We start from the raw sequence: 26,513 nt of genomic DNA on the forward strand, positions 1-26,513 counted from the left end.
ACACATGCTGTTTCCATACATGGCGATTTAACATGTGCGCAGAAACTGACTTATTTTTCTACATCACCTACAGAAGCAGAATTGACATCAGTAACACCAAATTCAAAGCATGGGAAGCTTTTGAAGACTCGTTTTCAACGTGCAGTACAGTATAAGTTATTAGTGCATTGATTTGTGCACTGGCTATACCGCAGTGTAAGACGTAATGCATGCCCATTGGTCAGGCAATGGAATACAGTGTGATGCACAGCTTAAAAAGAGATAGCATTTCCTGCAGAATTGCAGGGACTGACAGCCAAGCCACTGAGGCTGAGAGGAACTGCATTTATACTGCCAGCAATCTGCCACTTCTTCAAACTTGTGTTTTGGGTACTTTTGAAGTTGGTACTTTAATAAGATTGACATAAAGGAACAGAACAAAACAGGAGAGAAGTGTTTATGGTGCTCTTGCAGGGCACATACAGTAGATGTCTTGATATATGCACTGCTAGCAAGGTGCCGTATACTGTTTCCCAGTTCCATACAGCCTGTGGTATACTTGAGATTTTTAGCAATTTATGTAGCATTTTAGAGCATTCAGAAATAAATGATTAAATATTACCTTCATTTGGAAGCCTACATTTTTATAAGTTCTTTAAAAACTTAAAAGACCAATACAATACAGAAAAAGAGTTCTTTCAAGAACATACGGATAACACTTCATGGCTGTTTGTGAAACATTGTGGAGCACAAATTGGCTGCCATGTTTGCCAAGAAATACAGTCATTGCACTTAACACTAAAATCTTGTGAAGCGCTTTGAGACATTTTGACAATACAATAAGATGCTGTTTGTTTATTTATTCCTAAATTTACTTCTTACTTGCTATACAGAAATACTTACACTGCATCTAATGTACAGGAACCCTACCATTCAAGCAACCACCCACAACAAATGATTTAAGCTTGGAGTACAAAAAGGTCGTTAATAGATCACCGAGCTAATGTTAACGATTAGATGAATATTCCAGGCGATGGCTCATATCAAACAAATCTTCCTCTATGATCTGATATTTCTTAAGGCCAAATCAGAACAAAATATTTTACTTTTTAATCTTCCAATGATCTTCCCACAAAATGGAATGAATGGGGTTGAGACAAGGATCCTTCCCTAATTTTTAAAGTGATGCAGTTACCAAAAATGCCATGAAAATGTGCAGTTTGTAAAGTCCACAGTGCAATAGAATTCACATTCATACTTCCTTTCTCAGGTCGGGAGGACATGCCAAAGCGCAAGGGGTTGTGCAATCGTCTTGTTACATTAGTGCGTATTATTATACATCAGCATTTCAAAATGATTGACAAAAAATAAAAGGCTCAGGAATGAAATGGGGAAAGTAACAAAGAGTGGTAAGTGTGGAGTAAAAACAGCTTACACTATTAAACTGATTTGAGTCTTTGGTAGCTCAGGATTGAACAATTGTCCAACACAGTGCTCGAAACAAAATTGTGCTCTGTTTTGATATACTTTGTTTGATATCCTTATTTATTTCATAGACTTTTGTATACAAACAGCAGCAAATCACTCAGTGACCATGTGAATCGATCAGGCACTCACTCAACATGGACAGCAGGTGCTATAATCATCGTCATCAGACAATCGTGGGTTTGTATCTTGAGCAAAACTTTTCAGTCTAGACCCAGGAGTCAAGTAGAACTCTTTGTATTAAAAATGCCAGTATATCTGATTCCTTTTCTCTTTCCAGTGACCTCCCTGGTTACCTGGTGGTAGTGGCTGATCAGGTGCCAGTCAAAGCAGATTTCAGGATCCGTATCAATAACAGGATAATTAGAGAATGTCGGCATTGATTGACATCAAACAAACATTACCTTTTTATCCATTGATACACCATAAATGATGCGGCTTGTGTGATTTGTTGCTTCAGGGCTTTGAAAAGCAGGAAAATCATATTCATCTGCATGCAGTAAAATTATTGGTATTCATGGCAATGTCCTTGGTCGTCAGTAAGTGCAGAATGATTTTAAACCAAGAACATCCACTCACTCCACTCATCAAGTGGTGTGTTGCTATGGTAAAACAAAAACACCTGATGATATATTTATTCATAGAGAATAGGTAAATTTGCATCAAAATAAATGTGTAGCAACAAAAGAATGTTAGAACTACTCTTTTGAAACAAAATGTAGCTTATGACTCAGAATACAGCAATCTGATAATATTATTATTGAGTCCGCACAATGCTGGTGTCTGTGAGTTAAGATTATATTTCTGTTTGTCATTTTATGCAATCCAAACAGATAATCATTAAAGGGACAATGATATCTAGTAACATATCTATCTTGGTTTGGAAACAGAGGTCACTTGCTCGTGTGATCAACAATGTGACAACATTACCATTCCTACATTTCTGAATGTTAAACATTTAAAATTTAAACAATAAATCTGAGCACTGCATGGACTCATATTGAAACGATTTATTGAAAACATCAGCGGTTAGGCCTTCACCCTCTCCACCCCCACTTTGGAACACAATCCCACAGTCCCTTTGCCTCGCTCCTTCCTTTGCTTCCTTCAAGTCATGTTTCAAGACCCTCCTCTTCGAGCATGCCTTCGGTCATCCTCATACCCATACCCTCCCCACACTCCACCCCTCTCGATCCAAACCCCAGCTTGGGTCCAAATCCCTAACTGTCCAGCACCTTGGGACGTCCTCCCAGCGTGAAAGGAAGGCACTATACAAATGTAATTTGTTGTTGTTATAGGGAGAAATTCCATCTGGATCCAGACTTACACTATTTTCGTTACATTTCAGAGTGTGAGGAATTTAACAGTTCTTAAATTTATTCTCCATTTGGAAGCTGTTTTTCTGCAATTCTTAAAAGAACCAAAGGAAAACCAGATTTAAATTTAAGACTGCATTTAAGAACCTGTCAAATTCTGCACACTCTGAGACACCCAAGAAATTAGAGTAAATATAGAGCAGGTGGAACTTTTCCCCCAGGATCAGAGACAGAACCTTTGCTTGTTTTTCACATGGCTACAGGAATAAACTTGACCAGTGTCTGGTCTCATATTGAAATGAACTGGGGAGAACCAAGTGGTTGTCGCACTTGGAATAGTCGAATGGTGAATCAGCAGCAATCAACAATAGAAGTTTTCGTGCTTCAAGATGCTACCATGTGAGGGGCACTAATATAAATGAAAGTTGTTGTTCTTGTTGATATTGTTTTTCATTTAGACAATTTTCTTAATGTTTCAGAGTGCCAATTCTTCAGTTTAGTCTCAATATTGAAGCCGTTTTTTGGTAGTTTCTTGTAAGAACGTGTGGGAAATTGGTTTAAAAATTAACTGTAAATTTCAAATTTGCCATAATTCTGAGTACTCTGAAATGTTAAGAAAGCTGTGTAAGTCTAAAACCAAGTGGGATTTCTGGCTCCAGGAAGGTTTAATCCCTGACCCCCTGGACACTACCCCACATGAAGGGTGCTATATAAATGCAAGTTGTTGCTGCTGATCTGTTCTGAGCAAGGTAATCTCAGAGTGAAGCGGTATAAGAGCATTACAGTAGCCTAAATTCTTCTGGTCTAGTGAGCGGCCAAATCAACTGGGTTCCCATTGGAAAGCATGCATATATGGCCAGGTGTAAGAGGGAATGGGCTGCACCAGGAAAACAAACTTGCACCAAGGGTTTTAACAACAAAAGAAAGGTTTATAATAATAATAATAATCCTTGCATTTGATATAGCACTTTATCACATCATCAAGACATCTCAAAGCACTTCACAGAATATATTGTAAATTTAATTATTTTTATAAGGGAACAATTGCTTTTTACAGCCATCTTCTCCAGACTCCTCCACCTCTCTGGCACCCAGTTATGGCTCCCCTCTCGACTCTCTTCCCCCTCCTCGCTCCCTCCCTTCCCTCCCCTCACCCTGACCATTTCCCCCCTCCTCGCTCCCTCCCCTCCCCTGACCATTTCCCCCCTGCTCAGGTCATGACCCAACTGTGCAGCGCCTTGGGACGTCCTCCTGACGTGAAAGGCGCTTTATAAATGGAATCTTGTTGTTGTTGTTGTTGTTGTTATATATTGATGCCGGTGCCCAATTAGCACTGAGGGCTAGAAATTCAAACAACCCTAATCGGAGTCCAGTCCTTGTTAACTACCTTGATTGAGGCTCCTTTTTTTAAACAGGTAGAAAAAGCACACTCCTTTACACATCAGTGGAGTTTGGTGCGGGAGAGGATACGGGCTGCAGAGTTCTGGATTATCTGCAGCCTATGGAGGGAGGAGTTGGGAATGCCGACAAGCAGGGCATTTGCATAGTTAAGCCTGGAGGTGATGAAGGCATGAACAAGAGTTTCAGGGGCCTGAGGGGTGAGGTAGTGGCGGAGTTGGGCGATGTTACGGAGGTGAGGGAAGGCAGAGCAGGTCATGGCTTGAATGTGGGGGAGAAAACACAGTTGAGGGACAGGCAAGACACATAGGTTCCTGACTGGCTGGTGAGTTGGAGTGTGCAACCATGGAGGTTGATGTTGCCAGAGCCTGAGGTGCAGAGGCGCTGGCGCGAGCCAATCGGTAGGGCCTCAGTCTTGTTCACATTCAACTGTAGAAAATTTGCCCTCAGGACTTGATGTCCGACAGGCAGTCTGTCAGGACAGCAGTGGTCCTGGAGTTGAGGGTGGAGGCAGAAAGATCGAGTTAGGTGTCATCCGCGTACATGTGGAAGTTGAGCCCATGTCTGCAGATGATGTCACAACAGGATTGGGCTTGGCTTTGATACCTTGCCTCTTCTTTTCGACCACGCCTTTGGTCACCATCCTCCCCCTCCCCCTGGCTCGGGCCCGGAATCCGTTACTGTGAAGCACTCTGAGACGCCATCCAGCATGGAGGACGCTATATAAATCTAAGTTGTTGTTGTTGCCTCCTCACAATTTAATAGTCTGTCAATCACTACGTCTCTTCATTCTCATATGAAGAATGGCCAGTCAAGAGAGCTGCGAAAGGGCTGCTAACATCTATTCAACATTGAAATGCCACAAGTCAGGAGAGGAGGGAACAGTGGAAAGAAAATGAGGCGTGTTGAATCCTTAACCTCTCATTGTAAAGATCTGAACTGCAGCACAACACTGATGTTCACTCTCCTGGTGAACATGGTACAGGTTAAAGGGAGTTTTCAGAGCAGGTTGCCTCACTATAGTACAATGGCTGAACTGTCTTCCTCCCCAGTATCGAATAGTAGTCTTTTGCAAAAAAAACCTCCTGCTACTGAGTGCTTTAGACTCACTATTACACCAATTCATTACCAGCATTCATTTAATGTCCCCCTTTTTTTGAATTTGATCTTTCTACTTTTTTACTATTATTACTTAATAATGTGGATAGAATCTAGATTGCGGTCTGCTCTAGTGGAATTTTAACATACTGTAGTGACATTCCTTGCATCCTTTATGAGTCCTGACATACTTTAAAATGCAGCTTTTTTACCTATGAGATCACAGGTGACCTTGGCTCTCCAGTCAGGTCACGCCTGGAACTTTCAGGGTTGATCATTTTTTCACTGAAATTCATTTGCCATCTGTCAAATCACACATTCACAACACAATGTTTCAAATGACATACAAACCTCAGTGAAAGCTAACCTTCAATTTCCAATTCAGTTTACAATAAGATAAACAAAGGCTGGCATTTCTGCGAACCAGAGTAACTATTTCACAATTATAATAGTTAGAATTAAATTTCCTTCAATTAGTTGAGTATTCTTAGTCAAAGCATTAAAGCGCACTACTATGGATTTATTTTGGATTTATTTTAGCCAAGTGCTTCTAATGAATTCTCACTTAACAATGAAGTAGAAAAGCATAATAACCTCTTATGTGTTCCTACAGGCCTACGCTGTTCTGTATAATTCTGTATAATTCAAGCGCTCTGAAACGCTGCCCAGTGTGAAGGGCACTATATAAATGCAAGTGGTCGTTATTGTTGTTGTTTTAATTGTAATGTTCTAAAAGCAGAATCTCAAATGTTTGTGTTTCTGACCTATACCATTAAAAGTGCACTAAAAAAAACTTTTATTTAATTGCATATCAAATGGAAGGATTATTATTATTATTATTATTATCATCCTCAAGATGTGCCATTGCTGCAAGAACATCAATGTGTTGCTTACATGTGATGCTGTTGTGACACAAATGGCTTAAGACTTAATTTCAGGGATCAGTGGACACAGAATATTTCCATGATTGCGTTCTGTTGATAATTTGGCTTGCTAAGATAAGACCTGTAACTCTACAGTATTTTGTTCAGACCTGAACTGCAGGTCTGTGTCACCTTCTTCCTTTTCTTCTGTCTAGTCTTATTCTGTATCTCTTCCAAAATCTCTTTGTCTTGCTCTGTCTCACCACCTTCAGAATTTTCTTAAAAATGTATCTCTCTGACCATGCCTTTGGTCGATACCCTTAAATTCTCCTTCCTCTTCTGTTGCTCAGTGCTCCCTCTCATCTCTGTGAAGTGCTTCAAGATGTCTATCCTACGTGAAAGCCATGTTTTTGAAACAAACATCTGTGTATGAGGAATTTGGTGCCATTTAAGTCGAAGGTGCTCGATGGAAGTGGAACAGATCACGATGTTGGTTGCATGAGCCTCATTGCATTGACTTTGATGTTTGAGCTGATGTTTTGAGCTGATGTTTTAAGCTGATGTTTTGAGAGCTCATTAGTCTCACTTGATACCCTTAGCAACCAATATGCCATGTAAATGTATCAGAAACCTTTGCTTGCTGTAATGAGTAATGTGGCTGAAGAAATAGTCCAGAGATCAATGGGTTGAAAGATGTCAGGTACTTTACAAACTCGCTTTGTGATATAAAAAGAAAATAAATGAACTGAAAGTTTCAGCAATCTCTAACTTGACATAAAACTGTGGTATTATATGTTAGAGACATGAGGACAAGCTGCTCACTGCTGTCAAATAGTTTATTTGCTTACAAATCTAGAAACTATTAAACTGTAGAATGTTTTTTTTCCGTTTTGTTTTAGCACGCCACTAAAATAAAGGTGATTATAATAGAGTCAACTTATCTATTTTTTGCAGGTCATTTAATTTTGCATAAAAACTTCTGAGCAAGTAAGTAACAAAATAAAATGAACCTTGGAATATACCAGTTACACAGCAGTTGAATGTGAAAGACAAAGAGGAAGATAGAAAAAGCAGATGATACATTTTATGTTAGGCTTCAAAGGCCTCTGAGCCGTAACCTTCAAAATTTGAAGTGGAAAAACAGTAGGGTGGGTATTCATTCTGCAAGGATGAAGTCAAATGGACTGAATGGCTTTCTTCATCCAAAACCTCGATCGTGATCTCACACAGCAGAAATAGAATCTAACTGAAGTTAAGTGGAAAGGCACTTTGATTTGTGAAAAGCTAAGGAGCTCAGGACAGACCAAAGCAGAGGTCAGTGACCCAAGTACACAATCCACATATTCTTGAAATTGACCTCAGTTGCAGTATGTTGAATGTCTTTCATAAAAGGCTTCTTTGTTTCTGAGATCTGGCCCATAACTTAGAAAGATTCAGTTATGGCACATGTTGTGGTCTTTAATGGTCCATATCAATAAGTGTTTATTTGCTTGTAGGTACCATCTGACTGTGTTCAAGTTATATAACTGCTCTCATACTCGCAGCACTGATTTACACTGATCTGCTTGATTGTGGGCTAAAGCCTCGTACAGTATATAGGGTGACCTTTGCAATCTGTTGTGTATTGACGCTTGTGATAATTATGTTATCAATAAATATGCCCTACCCCCCCCCCCCCCCCCCCTCAGCAATTGTATTATTTCAGCTACCCAGCAATGGCACCCATTGGAATTGCTGATTGCGGATTCTGGTATTGGAAAGCAGTTAGTGGGATATCAGCTTAACCGAGCAAAAAGTCAGAGTTCAGCCAGTATCCCTCTAAGCAGCCCATAAGGTCACAATCTTGAGGACTAGGATAATAATAATAATAACAATAATAATCCTTCTATTTGATAAAGCACCTTATCATGACTTTGAGATGTCTCAAAGAACTTCACAGAGTATACTGTAAAGTGAATTGACTATATATTTTGTGATAGGAAGGAAATCCAATGGCTTTCATAGACCCAATCATTGCGATAGGTTACACCTACAGCCCAGTCAACAAATTAACTGAACACCAGTGATAACTAACACATTACGAGTTACACTTCTCTGTCACTTGCATTTATTTTCTGCCATAGAGTATACCCTAACACTGAACCAAAGCCTTTCTGAAGATGATATACTGAACAGACTGGTGAAAGTGTTACTTTCTCCTGTAGGTCGCATCAACAGAAGTACGATTTGGACCCATGAGACTGACACAAGAGCCCCTTCAGGTAAGAGATTGCAATGTTATTAGTGGATTTGGCATTTGGACCATGAATACTGTTCTAGTCATGTTACTAATATTTTTGAATGAAATTTCAGAAAATCTCTTTAGGTCTTCCCAAGTTATTCCATCTCTGAGATACAAACTAGTCTAAAGTCTCTGCATTTATGACTTTCAAAATCTGTTTCCCTTCCTCTCTTGCCTAGGAAAGATACCAATCATCCCCTAACTTCAGTACCTCACACAAGTGACTTGTGAATCTATATAATTGGCAAGCTTTTCAGCTGTGGTGGAAATCACATGGTAGTTGAATACTGACTTCACCTGATTTCCGTGCATATGTAGATAGAATGTCATTGGATATCATTCAGCCAGGATAATTGAATGCAGTGCTGGAAAGAAACTTGGGACTTTGCTGATCCAGATCCCACTGCACAGTGCATTTACCTCCACTTTTCTAAATCTTTCCTGGTTTCTGTGGCGGACATATAAGTTGTGGCCATTCTATTTTAAACTCCCAACAACAACAACAACAACTTGGATTTATATAGCACCCTCCACGCCAGATGGTGTCTCAGAGCGCCTAGGAGGTGTATGGAATTGTTCTGGGGATGACAACTGAAGGGTAATACGTTCCTGCAGCAGAGTGGAACAGTATCCAAACATGCAGTGTAAATGCAACATAAGTGAATGGGGTCAGCTTTCAAATCTTCAGTAAGTACTGATTCAACATGAGGTTAATCCCAAACTGATGTTAAAACCACAGTAAAAGTACAGTTTGTGGTGTGGTAATTATGAAGCGAATTGTGTTGTTCAAGCAGGCAATGATTTTGGCGGGCAATTGTCAGAAAGCAGGAGTATAAATTGTTTTGTGTTCATCAAAGTTAGAGAAATGAAACATCTTTTGTGCCAGTTCTTGGATCAACCTCTCACATATCTGATATAGAAAGGCTACATGCAATAGTAAGTTCCCACTACGTGGCTTCAACAATGAGTCTTAACCTCAATTTTGGACCATCATGTTTATTGCACCATTGAGATAGCTTTAGTTTCCACAACACCCATCCTCTATTGAACTCCTGCGTTGTGCTCACTGGTCTTTTTCAGACTTTGTGGCTTTGAGATTTGAGATTCCTTGGTCGTGAAATTCAGAATCCAATATTTGCAAACTGAAATTCACAATTAACGCAACAAATCCAGTTTACGATATTGCACATTGGACTCCATTCACCAACATTAAAAGTACTTTCATTTCAGATTGCAGTATTTCATCAAAATTGACAGAATATCTTTCTATTTACAGGAGTGATTGTGTAGTTAGTATCAGTTTTGGAAAGTATGTATTAATTCCTGCCTATTCACAACATACGCAGTTGTTTTATATGGTAGATTAGGTATTCTGTTTCACGACTTCAATATTTACTCTCTGCAAACTACTCAGTGCAATACTTGTACTTAAACTTATGAGAGTTTCTCCTAGTGTCCTGTGCAATAATCTGCCAGACACAATTAGTTATTCATATCATGGCTATTTGTGTGACATTTCTGTGTGCAAATTGTTGCGTGTGCCTACATATATACAGTAACTATACTTTACAGTAATTCCTGTGAAGCACTTTGAGATGTTTCGGTGAATGGATAAAGAGCTATATATAATATATATTTTTTGCTGGAGTCCTATAGCGCAGTAGTTAGTGCGCCAGCCTTGCAAGCGAAGGGCCTGGGTTTGATTCCCAGGCAGGGTGAAACTTTAGGCAAGTTTCCTTACTCCATATGCCTCTGTTTGCCTAGCAGTAAGTAGGAATTTGTTTGTTAGTCAATTGGTGGGTTGCTTTCCGGGGGTAATAATCCCTCCGGGGAAAAAGAATTACTCAATTGCCGACTGTCTGTGGGACACTGCTGTGTGCAATTGGCTGCCACGTTTCGCCCACAGACTACACAGTCAATCCACTTTACAATATATTCTGTGAAGCGCTTTGAGACATCTCACTGATGTGATAAGGTGCTGTATCAAATGGAAGGATTATTATTTTATCATTATATCAAAGTCAAAGTTTATTATCAGTAATAAACTACCTTGCTATAACAACAACAACTTGCACTTGTACAGCAAGGGTAGCGTCTCAGAGCACTTAACAGGAGCGGAGCCTGACTCCGAGCACGGTCGAAAAGGAAGGTTTTCAGGCGGGACTTGAAAAGGGGGAGAGAAAGGCAAGGTGGAAGGACTGAGGGAGAGTGTTCCAGAGTTTTGTATCTAAGCTATACAAGCAGCAAGAAAGCTTGCCAGACAGTGCTTTCAATGCTGAGCATTGAATCTTACCCTTTAGGTGCTCCTGTTCACCTCTCATCAGCTTGGGATTTTGTTTGCTAGGATTCCTAGCAGTTAGTTTATTCTTGGTGTATTTTTATAAACAATGTCAGGGTTACTGAGCTGCTTCACTTGAGATTGTGTAACTTCAGATGCTGTTAACATATCTTCAGCTTTCTTAAGGTCGAGGTCTTGTTCTCTTTGTAGTCTCGCATGGCTGTTCTTGACTCTAAACACAAGTCTTACCACAACTCAGCGACTCCTTCAGGTCACCAAAGTCACAAGTGCCTGCAAGATTCTTCAACACAGTACCAGAGTGATCAATCATTCTCATTTCTTCAGTTGAACAAGCATTCTTCCTTGGCTCAAACTTGTGTATAACTTTCTGCATTCTTTATCGTCACCTGCAGTGTCTCAAGTAAACGTGTGGTACACATTAACAGCACAATCATTGATCATGGTAAGGAGCATTGAGATTGTTTTGCAATGCCTGTAGTTAGCTCGTAGTTCACCTGTCTCTGCTTTACTTCTCTTAGTTCTGACTTTGGGTTTGCAGTTGTTTAAGCAATGATTGCATGCAATCAGTTTTACTCGTCATTGAGATATCTCAAAGCATTTCAAAGGATATACTGTAAAGTGGATTGATTATGTCATTTTTGTGGCCAAAATACGGCAGTCAGTTGCCCATAACAAAATCCCACAAGCCGCCATCGAGTGAGTGACCAATTTTATTTGGGAGATTGTTTGCCAGGACACCAAGAGAGAGAAACTCCCTTGTGAAAATCCCTAGTTCCGTGGGATCTTTAACATCCGCTTGATCAGGCAGATGGGATCTCAGTTTAACGTCTCATCCTTAACACTATAAAGAGAAAGAAGCAAAGTTTAGCAATGAGAGATCTGGGTTGAAATGAGGTTGGTGTTGAGTAAGGAGCAGCTCAGGTGGGGCTTCTCTTGAACCTTTACATAAATTATTCGGGTTTGCAGTTTTAGTGGAAGATAATTTCATTTACAGATGATATTGAAATAGGGGAGACTGAGGAATCAGAGGAGGCAACCAACATCTTACAAAAAGGGTCTGACAGCGTGTGTTCTTGGGTTGATCACTGGCAAATGAAGTTCAATACAAATAAAAAGTGGTAAACAAAGTGATAATGTTCCAAAATGTACTGTATTTATAAACGTCTCTTCTGACTTGCATGCTTTGTATACTGACAGAATTAAATAAAATAACTGCAGGCACGTTTGACTCGATCAGTTTCACTGCTTTGGAGTTCCTTGCAGATGTTGTTGTCTAAAGCATGGAGATGCTGAAATTCTTGACCAGTCAAGTGTGGCTTATTAATCTGTGGTGTGTCAGTCTCTCTTTTTCCTCAATAAGCTCTACCATCTGCCCAGTCCATCAGACGGACTAAACATTCAAGTATTACAATCAGTGTGTTCACTGTTTAGTAGATTATCTTCCCTGGCTCTATCATTACATTTGCAAATCCTTATGGCTTTGTAGCAATTGTAGCATGCTTGCCGTTAAACAGATAGCCAGTTGAATTTTTTTAGCTCTGTGTTTGAAGCTAAATATTTGTACAGATGGACAACTTACAAGAGTGTAAGTTGGTTAATGGCAAAATGATGATTACATTACACATTGTGCATGGCAGATGACAATGGTACAATTCCTAGTTTTGCCTGTTTATCCATTCCTAGAAAGTCTGCTTTGTTTTTGCATCCATTTTAAATTTATATGCATGTGTGTTCCAGTAGAAGTCATATGATAACGGCAATGATACTATAACTGTCATCTTCTTTGAACTCCCATTTATTTTAATAGAAGGATCTCATGGTTAAATCTCCAGAACACTTTTTCTTTCTAACTTTCTTCTGTGTAACATTGGCATGCAATGAATAAATATCTCTGACAGAATGCTTGTGTTGCCTCAAACAAATCTGTTGGAAAAGACAGAAAATTTGAACGACTTTCTAAAATAAGAATAAAATATTTGTTTTTTCCTCAACACATTCCTTTTAATAATTAAGTTAAGGAACATGTAAAGGAATGTCCCCCAATTTGTAATTATTATTCTTGCAGTTGACATAGCGCCTTTCACTTCAGGAGGACATCTCAAAGCCTTCACAGGATTTACTGTGAAGTGTAGTGATTTTGTAGATGAATTTGTGTCTCCAATAATTGGTGCTGCTATTTCTTCAGTAACCTGAGTAATGAAAAATAATAATCCTTGAGTTTCATATAAGCATACATACCATTAAAAATGCCTTAAAATGTTTTGCTGGTAATTACTGTCAAGTGTATTTGTAGGCTAACACGGCAGACATTTTGTGTCCACCTGAACAGAATATCAGTTAACAATTCAGTTGAAACACGGGATTTCCAACAGCTCAGCATTTCCCTCAATACTGCACTGTAGTGTCAGCCTAAACAGTGATCTCAAAATCCCAGTGTAAGACTTGAACCCATGACTTTCTGAGACAAGTATGCTATAAACTATCTACACTCCTTATATGAGTTAGCATTCCCATGACTCAAATCACGAAAGCAACTTTATAGTCAATATAGTTTTCCTAACCCCCACCCCCCCATCCACCGAGCTGAACTGTAGGAACATGTTGAGTAGATCAGGGATTGGAGGGCAGATGCTCAATGCTGAGGTTAGTGATTTCGAAAATAATTATAACAGTTAATCATTCTTGTTTAGTGAAGAAACATACACTAGCTCTAATTAGTTAAGAAAGAGTTTGTTAACCTGTCCCTTGGTCTCCATTAAAACATCAGGGAATATGTTGAGGAGCACTGCAGATATTACCTCAAGGATTCTGAAATCTCAATCATAGAATATCATAGATCTAGCGCCTTGGGACATCCCCCCCGACATGAAAGGTGCTTTACAAATGTAATTTTGTATTGTATTATAATATTACAGCCCATCGTGAATGTGCCCGATCTTTGGAAGAGCTACCCAATCAGTGCCACTCCCCTGCTCTTTCCCCATATCCTTGCAATTTTTTCCTTTTCAAGTACCTATCCAATTCCATTTTGAAAGTTGTTATTGAATCTGTTTCCACCAGCCTTTCAGGCAGTGCATTCCAGACTGTGACCAACAGAAATACTGATAGTGTTATCGATCTATGCAACATGATCTTCAGTTTCTGATTGGAATGATCATTAAGAGTGACACTAACAGAAAGAAAACCTGTATTTACCCAATTGCCTGACATTCTGTGGCAGGACAGGGATGCCTAAGGTTCACTTTAATGGTGGTAGGAGGTCATTTAAAAAGTATGCAGTGTTGATACCTCATTACAACGCAGAGTGGGGTAGTTGACCCAACGCTGATGCTTCAATCTATTTAACTAAGAGACGGCATTCAGCGAGGTGATGACAAAGAGGGACTCAACACTGGTGTTTGCAGCTGGGCAGTGGGGGAGTGGGGGGGAGAAGATGTTTCTGTGTTGAAACAAAGTATAATAAAGTGACAAATTACATTAAAAATTAATGGAACAAAAATAATTATAACAGTTAATCATTCTTGATCATGTGGAATATCACAATTGATTTCTGTATCACCGGGCAGGACGGAGTTTGGTTGTCATGACCCCTACAGTCAAATAGCATGTCAATGGTAAGGGTCCGACCCAATAATCCTTGCATTTGACTTGGCACCTTTCACATCAGGAACACGTCTCAAAAGATAACAAGGGAGGTTCAGATAAAGAAGCCTCTTTGGCCCATCCAATTTCATCCCTCCAGAACACCAACTCTACCATGCCCCCATCAATGCATCAAACTCCTTTTTTAATGAACCCAGTATACTGGCCCCAGCCAACCTTCCTTGCAACCTTTCCATTTGGTAATTACTCTCTGAGTAAAAAAAAACTTCCTAGTATCTGTCTTTTACAACTTAAACCTATGTGTTTTTATTCTCCTATCTTGGTGCCTCAAAGCACTTCATAAGACTTATTGTAAAGAATAGTGACTGAGTATTTTGTAGATATTTGGTGTGGTGATGGATTTTGCCATTTTTTTCCTTTGTTTACATTAATAAAATGTTTGGTACCACAAGAACCAATCTCTCAATTTGCAAGCAGGATTGTTGGGCCAATAATGTCAAAAGATATCCATAGGATGCACCTTATTACAAGATCACAAGATGGGTTTGGATGAAGATGACCTTTTGGCCCATCTGATCTTATCCTTACAGAACGCTGTGATTCCATGATTCTATAACACCCATCCTACCATCCCCATCAAGCTGCTTTTTATGGTCACTTCTCCCTTACTCAGCATCCAAGCCGGACGCTGTGCAGCTCACCAAGACACTATCCTACATGAACCAAGATGTATAAATCCAAGTTGTTGTTGTAAATCATTGCTGATATCCCAACCAACTAACCATACTCAAAAGTTGTATTGATATTTGGACAAAACTGTTTAAATTTAACTCAATCTAGGAATATACAAGACAGAAAAAGGCCTTCTGATCCATTTGGCCAGACCCACATGGTACATAGTGACGGAATTGTGTTGGAGTGGTTTATCAGGAGATTCTCACTCACTTAGTAAGAAACAAAGATGCCTTTAGACAACTACAATAACAACAAAGTTACATTTATAAAGTGCCTTTCACGTCGGGAGGACGTTCCAAAGCACTGAACAGTCCGGCTCACTAAATCACACAAGATCACAATATTAGTTTGGATGAAGAAATCCCTTCTTAAATGAGTTTTGCATCCTGGACTCAACCATCTTTCCTGGTAACCCATTGCTGTTGTTCATTACCCTCTATGGGAAGAAATAAAATAAGGATATGTATTTTAAACAAAATTAGAAAATTTGTTTGAATCAACATAACTTTGTTGAAAATGTAGTATTCACTGCATTAATTGTGATTTTCGGTTTGTGACTGAAACCACACAGTCACTATCCAGTCAGTTGTGTTGCTCCACACGGTCAAGAGTGCTGAACCCTTATAACTGTTTTCCTTAGATCCATTCATTTTTTATCTGACATTTGTCACTTTGTAATTTCCCACAAAGTGTTATTGTTTGGTTACTCTAAGTATTTATACACTCTGTTATTGGTGTCATGTCATAATGAGTCAGTTCCAAGAGTTTGAAGCCCTCGTGGGAAAGGCAGTTCAATCAAAAACTTTGGAAATAGTCACATCATTCAATATAAAGAGTGACTGACTTTATTGCTTCATCTTGTGCCTCTGAGGAAGACTGAGTGGGAGTAGGTGAAAGCTTTTCTCCAAAGCCTGTTTGGCTGAGAAAAGGAACGCAATAGTAACAGAAATCATGGTGTAATCAAAGGCAGCACCAGCAAGCACTGCCAAATTTGTATATACAGCAACAAAATATATGTTTACTTACTCAGGAAAGTGAAGGAGTAGGCCCTAAAATAAAATCAATTCCAAACAAAGTTTACATTAAAAGTTTGTATTCAGGCCCAGTTTGAGGACCTTCTGTGCTGCCCCCTCCATTGTGAACAATGGCCCAACCGGTGGTAGGCACCCCCAAATGTGGAATCACGGTTCTGCACGGCCCAAGGGAAGACATCGAGGGAATTGATTGGAAGATACAAAGGGCATCAGTCCCAATTATTGACTCTTATTGGTATCCCAGGGTCGTGGTGGACACCAACTTCAGCCTGGACACTGTCCTGAAGGACTGTGCTGAGAAGGGATGAAGGGCACTCTGGTCATACTCATCCCTTGTCAAGGATAGCAAGGTCCCAATGTAGGTCACGTTTGCGGCGTACAAGACCTGTATGTAAACGGTCCTCCTTCATGGATCTGAGCTCCTGGGGACTCAGCGGGCATGTCTATTTGCCAAGGCCCCTCGCATGAGGATCTGGAATAAGCAGCTGATACTGAGTAAACCTGTAAACACAGCATTGGATTTGGATCTCGAGAGCATTAAAGTGGCAGGCACATTACAAGCCGTCCTTTACAGGTCCTCCCACAACACAGATCTGCAGTATTCCAGGGCACTGCTGATGACAGCACAGGCAGCCTGGCTTATCAATAGGACATGGAATGGCAGATCAGTCACTGGGGGCAGGGAGTCATCCCGCTCAGCTCCTGTTAACCCTGTAAGTCAAAGGTGGTCCTAGCTGGTCAAGCAGTGGAAAAGCTTGCCAGACAGTGATATCACTGATAAGCTATGTGGTTTTAGCTGGTTAGACTCCAGCAGTTACCCTAACGCACACTTTGGAGTCCCCAAGCTTTGGCTCTTGCCAAACTGCGCCTAATAGGTTCCGGAATTGGGTAAGCAGGATGTGTTCCTATAGGGAGAGAGTGCACACTCCATTCAAAACACCTGGGTTCAATTCTAGGCAGGACGAAACCTTGGGCAAGTTTCCTTACTCCATATGCCTAATAATAATGCCTCCAAAATAAAAACAATAATAAATTGGTCATTTTCAATCCACAACTGTTTGTGGGCCCTGCTGTGTGCAATTGGCTGCCGCGTTTCGCCCACAAATGTACAGTCAATTCACTTTACAGTCTATTCTGTGAAGCGCTTTGAGATATCGAGAAGACGTGAAAAGCGCTATATCAAATGCAAGGATTATTATTATTATTATTCCAACAATCTATCTCTGGAATTTCCATGTGTAGGTGGGACGCATGGAATTCTCTGCTTGGTTTGGATACTCTTAAGCATGGTGATGGGTTTCCACATTTGTCAGATGCCTGGTTGATCCAAATTAGTTCTTTACAGTTTGGGTCATGCTTTATCAATTTAGTTATTTGTGACTCATTTTAAATGACAACTGAACTGATCTTACAGCTCGCAAAATCACAAGAGAAACTTGGATGAAGAAGGTGCCTTCCACCCATTTTGATCTTAGCCATCAAATGGCATCAGAATTGTGGAAAACCAGCTTCCAAATTAAAACCGAGTTGCTTTCCAACATTCCACGCAATCTCACATTTTAAAACAATGGCCTTAAGATGAAGACCATATGTGATTTCAGGTTTTGAATCTGGATTGTTGAACTATCAATGTGAAAAATTGGAAACGTTGTTTATTCAGCAATCACATACTCAAAGAATCTAATTTGCGATATTTGTAAACTCCATCCATTGAATTAAGTGGGAATTTCCAGTTTGTAATTATTAGAAGCCATTTGTTTTGAAATAAGCACAAAACAGCTTCATACTATTCCAGAAAATCAGTAATTTTGTTTCTCTGCTATTTAGATCTTTGAGACATCTCAATGACATGATAAGGCACTATAAATAAAGTAAATAATCCTTGCATTTAATATAGCGCCTTCTCACATTTTAGAGATGTCTCAAAGCACGTCACAGAATATACTGTAAAGTAAATTGACTGTGTATTTTGTGGACGAAATGCGGCAGCCAATTGCGCACAGTAGTGTCCCACAAATAGTAATGGATTGAGTGACCAAATTATTGTTTTTTTTAAGGGATTATTACCCCCAGAATAAAATCAACTATTATTATTATTTTATCAGTCTTTGACCATTTTGTGAAATACACTAAACAAATGACTTTGATATTATACCACCAATAATCCTTCCATTTGATCTAACGTTGAGTTGACTATGTATTTGTAGGCAAGTACAGCAGCCAGTTTATGCACAACAATGTTCCACAACCAGCCATGAAGTGAATGATCCATTTTATCTGGAGGTTTGCTGGCCAGGACACTGGGAGAAGCTAACAGTATTCACAATGAATGCATCAAATCTGGTTTACAAGCATTGCAATTTGAACCCCATGGCGTGAAGAAAACACTGAAACACTGTATTTGTTTGTCGTGACAAAAATTATAGCAGATATTTCAGTTAAGGAAAGATTAAATGATGGTCCCCACATTGTGTTGTATGGTAGCAATCACTAAGTTGACTGTTGGATGAAGTAGTGAGCACTGTCCTGCCACGTGTATCACACAATCTAATCCCCAACACGAACGTCATTGACATCCGTAATATTGATTCATAAATCCATGTACCAAGATAAAATGATAGTAGTCCATCGCTATAGCGATTGCTTATTTGGTATGTGACACTCACCCTGCTTAAGGTAATGTAAAACGTTTAAACCTTAGCTGCCAATGAGGCCAATCTCTGGTGACTGTATGTTGAATTTCACATGATAACACTATGGTTACACAACTTGGGAAAGATAAAAGGATGTTGACCTTTCGCACAGACATGCAAATATTTTTCCATATTGTACCCACGTCTCTAGGCTGACAGGTAGTGTTGCAAGACTAACATACTGATCACGCAGATTCTGGGCTCCACAAAGTCTAAGTAGAATTTTCTTTTTCAAACTCGATTCACTAGAAGGGAAAGATACTCATAGGGTAGAATATTCTGCTCACAGTTTTGGAAAATGTTAGACGTAAAATGCTGTTAAATGGAAAATAAATTTGATTAGGAAGTATTAATTTAAAAATGTTTAATTTCTGGCATCAGACAGAAATAGATCATTTTATCAGGAGTTGTATAAAATTGAACTTGATATATATGAATTAATATGTCTGCGGGATATTGCTGTGCAAAAATTGGCTGCATTATTTGCTCACAAGTTACACAGTCACTCCAGGCTTTGAGACTTCCTCTCGATGTGCGAAATATCAAACTAAAAGATTATTATTATAAATTCACATATTACTCATTTTCATTTAATGCACATACCAGCACCTGTGAGTCAGTGTCTGACTCATAATTCACAACTATGTGAACAAAAGAGAGGAACCTGGATGATAAAAGTCAGCAATAGCAATAGAAGAAAAACTTAAATGTACAGCACCAAGCTGTTACTTAGAAGAGTCCTGCTCACATCAAGCACTCTTAAAACAGGAATAGCCAGATAATAATGATAATAAAATGAAACTCCTTCTATTCTGCCCAGGAATCCACCAGGTTTAGACACACTGTACCAACCAGGCATTTTAGAATATCCAGAAGTTAGCAAATTGCTGAATTCTGTCTTAACTTCGAAGTTGGTTTTCAAAGTTTTTATAAGAGTTTACAGAAGAACGGCTTCAGAATTAAGGCTGCATTTAAGGATTTGCCAACTTCTCCACATTCTGAAATGCTATGTTAATAGAGTAAATCTAGACCTGTTACACCAATTTTACTTTTTCTATTCTCGCAACAGACATGCGTGTTGCCTCTTAAGGTCATCAGTTGAACTACCAAGTCCATAGGAAGTCCATAGGAAGTTTTTGACACATTCGATCACGCCATCCTCCTCCACCGCCTTTCCTCCGTCATTCACCTCAGTGGGACCGCACTCGCCTGGTTCGAGTTCTACCTCATGAACTGGCAGCAGTGCATCTGCACAAACGGCTTCTCCTCCCGCTCTTACCTGGTTACCTGCGGAGTACCCCAAGGATCTATACTTGGCTTCCTCCTCTTTCTGATATATATGCTTCCTCTTGGGGATGTCATCCACAGACATGGGGTACACTTTCACATGTATGTAGACGACACCCAACTCTATTTTTCCACCTCACATTGCGACCCCCAGTCCCCTGATGTTCTGTCAGCCTGCCTGTCTGACATCAGGAGCTGGATGAGCGCAAATTTCCTTCAGCTGAACGTTGTCAAGACGGAAACCGTACACTTTGGCTTTCGTCAACGTGACCTAGGCGTCAGGTTCGACCCCCAATTATCCTTCCTCCCCCACATCCGGTCCCTCACCAGCACCGCCTTCTACCATCTCCGACGCATCGCCCGTCTCCGCCAATACCTCTCTCCAAAAGCCGCTGAAACCCTGGTCCATAGCTTTGTCACCTCTCGGCTGGACTATTCAAATGCCCTCCTCGCCAATCTCCGCTCACTACCATTCACAAAATCCAGGTCATCTAAAACTCTCCCGCTTGCATTTTTACCCGCACCAAACTCCGCTCCCCAATGACCCCAGTCCTTGCCAGACTGCACTGGCTGCCTGTCCCAGAGAGGATCGACTTCAAGATCCTCAAATCCCTCCACTCCTCTGCACCTCCCTATCTCTGACCTCCTCTCTCCTCATAACAGTACCTGTTGCCTTCGCTCCACCGGGTCTGGCCTCCTCCTCGTCCCCCGAATCCTCTGCTCCACCATCGGCAGCCGTACCTTCAGCCACTACCTCCCGAGGCTCTAGAACACCCTTACTCACTCCCTTTGCCTCACTCCCTCTCTTCCTATTTTCAGGTCTCGGCTAAAGACCTTTCTTTTCGACCACGCCTTTGGTCACCTTCCTCCCCCTTCCCCTGGCTCGGCCCCGGAATCCGTTACTGGGAAGCGCTCTGAGACAGCCCCCGGCGTGGAGGGCGCTATATAAATCCAAGTTGGTGTTGTTGTTGGAAGTTGAGAAGCTGGCTAAAGTGGGCTGTATTTCCTGTAATTGAAGAGTTTAATGGGTGGTGGACTGAGGTGTTTAAATTAATGATGGAGTTGAAAAGGAAAATAGATTCAGAATAAGGGGAACTGATCTCAGGCAGGTAAAAGTAAAACCATAAAACAATTCTAATTGTGCCCCGAGCTAACCATTGTTTTTTGAAATAAATCAATGTGTATATATAAACATATACGTATGACAATCATTGTGCTAAGATTTTATATTATATCAATGGCACCATAATGGCATTCAGGAAGTCATCGATCGGAAGAACGTGGGGGCAGCAATATATACAAGGTATGTTAAGGAAAGATGGAGGGGGGAAGAACTATATTCAGTGATACGGAGAAGGAGAGGGATGATGGGATTAAAAGATCCGCAGAATGTGGACTTCCTTCCTATAAACCTTTGCTGGACTTAACACATCACACTTTAGATTTCACACTGCCAATTTTATCTCGACAACTAAGATTTTTAAATATTTCTGAAATCATAAGCCATAACATAGATTATTTCTTAGAAGCTTCTTTAAATAAGGAACCTGTTAGATTTCTTGGAGATGATCTGGAACTCCACTTGGAAGCAGATCCCATTGAATTGATTCCATCTGGCATATTTCCAGTTATTTCCATGTATAGTTCCTGTCTTTCAATTTGGCAAAATTTATTATTGATTCATTATTGAGGAATCCCATTAAGAAATAGTGCAATTCAGGACCCTGTGCATGCAACGTAATGGGGGGGAAATATATTCAGGAAAACAATAATCTTTTGTACCCATTGGTAAAAAAGCTGGCTTATTCTCAAAATTCTATAATGACTTGAATTGTGATTATTTTACCAATACTGCAAGGCTGTTTCTCTTACATCACATAATTGTGCCAAGGGAGGAGTCCTTATTAATAGCTTGTGACTAGCTCGATATCATATAGTGCTATATTCAATAAACTCTTTGTTTTCTTCTAACATAGCACAACCTAATACAGTGTAAATAAAATATCCTAGTTGAAGTACTAGGACCTAGCAAAGTGCAAGGAATGAAGCAGATGACTACTTTCAGCTGACAGTGTAAAACAGAAGGCACATTGATTTATAACTGCATTGATAGGGCTCTGCTTTACTTACAATAATAATTATAGCAACTTTTGACAAACTTCCTCTCTGGACTCTGTGTTTTGCCTAGTTATTTCTTTGTTTAATTAAATGAAATTCAGACTATTTGTCTTTCCATAATAATGCTCATCTCATGAGATGTCAGTGTTAATGTGAGGTACCTCATCCAGAAGGGATTTTTTTATAAGATAATAAGCTTGGAATGTATTTACCTGGAAAGTGTTTGCAAGTGTTGAAAGTGCCAACCTGGCTCAGTTGGTAGCACTCTTGCCTCCGAGTAAGAAGGTTATGGGTTCAAGTCGGGACTTTGAAATCATATAATCCAGGATGATACTCCAATACACTGCTGGGAGAGTGCTGCATTGTTGGAGATGTCACCCTTCGGATGAGGTGTTAAACCAGGATTCCATCTGCCCATTCAGATAAATGTTGAATATCCCATGGCACTTTTCAAAAAGAGAAGAGGGTTCCTATGAGTGTCCTGGCCAGCAATCCACCAGATAAAATTAGTCATTAATGTAATGGCTGTTCATAGGGCAATTGGTTGCTGTGTTTGTTTAACAAAATATGCAGCACTATATTTTACAATAATTCCTGTGAAGTGCTTTGAGATATTCTCCTGGTGTGAGAGGTGCTATATCAATGCAAAGATTATCTCATGAGTCATGGATTATCTCATTATCCAATCAAAAGTAAAGTTTATTTGTACATTAATCTTCTTAACTGATAGTGAACTAATAATACAATGATAGGTGCATCCAATTTGTGTACACAGATCATGAGGTTATTACTTAACTTGTTTAGTGTAGGGAAAAGTGCTCATAACATTACAGCCAGTTATAACCGTGCAAAGCAATCAGCAATGCTCTGGAACACTCTTCCTCTATCCCCCCGCCTTGCCCCTTCCTTCCCCATCTTCAGGTCATGCCTGAAGACCTTCCTATTCAACCGTACCTACAGTCACCTCCCCCTCCCCCCGCTCAGCGTCATGCTCCGCCACTGCCAAGCGCTCTGGGATGCTGACCTGAGTGAGGGACGCTATATAAATGCAAGTTGTTGTTGTACCAATGAGGATCAAAACTACTGTCAAGGGGAAGGTAAGTGAATCTCTCTGAGCTTCAACTGGTTCCAAGGGGATGTTTAAGTCAGGAATTTTCTCAGTAATCTAAGGCTCTGCTGGCAGTTGAGCAATCTGCTTGGCTGATCAGTGGGATTTGCAAACATGATCCTAACTGAATAAGTGATACAAGTGCTTTGCACTTAGGGAATGCAGAAAATGCTCCTCGGATTGAAAATACTTTTCAGATTCAAAACATAGTTAGAATTTGGTAACATTTCAACATCAGGAATGAATAAAAGATGATTCAAGAGCAGCTACTAGAAAAATATATTAATTTATGCTTTGGACACAGTTCGATGATCTCTCTACCTCAACTCGACAAATCTGACAGTTTTCCTGTAAATTATACAAAAAAGATTAATTGCATTACTGTAAAAGGTGAAACTGACAGTAAAAACAAAGGATATTTGACATGTTCATTGCAGGTGTCAACTAGACCTTTGGGATACATTTAACTGCAGAAGGTTATTTCTCCTCAGGGACTTGGCTGTGATGCTGTAGCTTTCAGTAGCACATTGTTAACTCAACTGATCTGTGGGCTGATTTGAACCTCAGTAACTGGAAGTGAAAAGCACTGTACCTTATACTAGTGTCCTTATTTCACCTGCTATATCTCCTTTTCTTGTAGGTTCTACTTGTTTTCGCAAAAGAGGACAACCAAAGCGATAGCTTTTGGTGGGCATGTGACAAAGCTGGCTACAAGTGCAACATTGCACGGACACCAGAGTCCGCCCTGGAATGCTTTCTAGATAAACATCATGAAATTATAATTATTGACCACAGGCATGCCAAATACTTTGATGCAGAAGCTGTTTGCAGGTAATAATACAACAAATTTCTCAGCCACAGGTATATGAAACCTTGGTATGATGACTGTGGCATGTGGTTTTGTTTATATAATGTAGCACATAATTTGAAGTTTGATGTTGGGAGAATAGGAGGATACAAGAGAATTGTGTTTGTAATCCTATTGTGAGTTGATTTACAACTTGGTTGTTTCAGATTAAATCACTTATTTAAAATATTTTCAGACTTCACAGTGTTTGGTTTATCATATTGTTCCCAATATACAATGACCCTGCTTACGTAATTCCAGAGAGTATTAGGCACAGAATGGCAGAGTAAAGGCTTGCAAATCCCAGAGTGTGCGTTGGGGTATGCCTGGAGTTTAACCAGCTAAAATCACATATCTTGCCGTTGAGGGCACTGTCCGACAAGCTTTCCGCTGCTTGTCCTGCTAGGAACATTGCAGAGTTAATAGGAGCCAAGTAAGAAAAATCCATGCTCTCAGTGACTTGTCTGCTCCTCTAAGTGCTGCTGATGAGCCACCCTGGTTGGCCTGTCATCAGCAATGTTTTGAAGGACCACGGACCTTCCTGTCTCACGAACTGGGCAACCGAGACTACCAGAAAGAGTTCATTTGTTTCTGACATTCTGTTGCCAAGCACCTTAACTTGAAACCAGTTCAACTCCAAGTAACTCCTCTTACCTCTCTACACCCCTCCCTCCACCATGGAGAATAGTCACTAGTTGGTCAGTCTTTCTTTCTCTCTGACTCTTAACACCTTTTCAGACTCTTCCTCGCCTTCTCTTTCTGAGTCTCCCTATCTTTCTATCTCTATGTGTCACTGTATGACTTTATCTCACTCTCTGTCTGATTCCCCTCTCTCTACTAAAATCTGTCTTTGCATTAGTCTGTCATGTATGCACATAACTGGCAAAAACAAGCCAGTAATGTGAAAACATGAGATATGAGAAATTGTGCGCAAGCAGGTTTGTTAGGCGCACGATTGACATGCATTTTGCAGGAAAATTGCACTTTTAGAAATATCACATGACAGCATTAAATGTCAAGCGAGAGACCTGGGTTCGATTCCCTGGAGGGTGAAACCTTGGGCGAGTTTCCTTACTCCGCACGCCTGATAATAATCCCTCAAGAAAAAACAATAATAAATTGGTCACTTCAATCTACAACTGTTTGTGGGACACTGCTGTGCGCAATTGGCTGCTGCATTTTGCCCACAAATACACAGTCAATTCACTTATCAGTATATTCTGTGAAGCGCTTTGAGACGTCTAGAAGATGTGAAAAACGCTATATCAAATGCAAGGATTATTATTTATTATTTTATAATTCTCACCATACATGCTGCTGAACATTTGTGCTTGCATTTCACAACTTCACATGTTCACATGCTTTGGTTAGTCTGTGAATATAAGGCAAGCAGCAAATTTGAAAGTGTGATTTAGGTAAAAAATTATATTCAGAATGATACTCTATTTTGATATCCTATCCCTGGTGGTCTAAAAGTGGCCTTTTTCTGATTCTATTCCAAGCTACTGCTTATCTGAGTCTGGTTCTATGGCACTTTTATGGTGGTCTGGCAGTCTAGTGCGTGTCATTTCCTGGTAGTCTGTTGCAAAATGCGTGTCAAGCATCAAATGCCCTGGAAAACCAGTGGTGGCTGAACTGATTACATTGTGGTCTAGAGGTGGTCTGTTTCAATTCCCTGGTCTACTCTGATTCCCTTGAAGACCACTGCTGATATGATCTGACTCTCTAGCAGACTGATCGGAAATCTTGATAGCACTCACATCTCTGGATCAGAAGCCTTTAGACTCAAGTCCACATCAGGGCTTTGAAATGACAGTTCAGCCTTACATTGCTGTGCTCTAGTGGGAAACTCTGCGTTATCAGAGATGCTATTCTTCAGATGAATCAGAAGGTTCCATCTTCCCATCAGGTGGATAACAAAGCTGCTATGACACTATTCAAAATGAGTAAGGAATTTCTCCTGATGTCCTCACCAACAATCCTCCAGATGAATTAATAATTCACTTCATGGCTGTTTGTGGGACCTTGCTTTATGCAAATTGGCTGCCATGTTAACTTACACTTGATAGCAATTCCCTGTGAAACAATTTAACATTATAGGCACTACAGTGTATCAAATGCAAGGATTATCGTTTTATTATTATTTGCTGGCAACCGATTTATAGTCTAATCTGATTTCTTGGCAGCCTGGATAGGTTCTGTGCCAAAATCCTTTATAGCCTAGTGAAAAATGTACAAGACGGGGTTTGTGCCTGGCTCTTTAGTTATATAATGGTAGTCTGCTTCAGTTTCCAATCTAATTATGACTTGTATCTGATTTCCTCATTGTCTAATGCGGTGTGAATACTGGTTACCTGATTCTGTTTTGC

The 26,513-nt window shown here is 40.1% G+C and overlaps 1 protein-coding gene across 1 annotated transcript in view; it reads left to right on the forward strand.

Annotated features, from left to right (window-relative positions):
- pde8b (phosphodiesterase 8B) overlaps nucleotides 1–26,513 on the forward strand; it is a 98,957-nt gene that overhangs the window by 30,615 nt on the left and 41,829 nt on the right. The window contains exons 2-3 of the mRNA XM_007905387.2: nucleotides 8,344–8,400; nucleotides 23,938–24,128. Of these exons, the coding sequence (XP_007903578.2) occupies nucleotides 8,344–8,400; nucleotides 23,938–24,128 (248 nt within the window). The remainder of the gene's footprint in view (nucleotides 1–8,343; nucleotides 8,401–23,937; nucleotides 24,129–26,513) is intronic.

Source organism: Callorhinchus milii, unplaced genomic scaffold, assembly GCF_018977255.1.
Source record: "Callorhinchus milii isolate IMCB2004 unplaced genomic scaffold, IMCB_Cmil_1.0 Scaffold1, whole genome shotgun sequence".
Taxonomy (NCBI): domain Eukaryota; kingdom Metazoa; phylum Chordata; class Chondrichthyes; order Chimaeriformes; family Callorhinchidae; genus Callorhinchus; species Callorhinchus milii.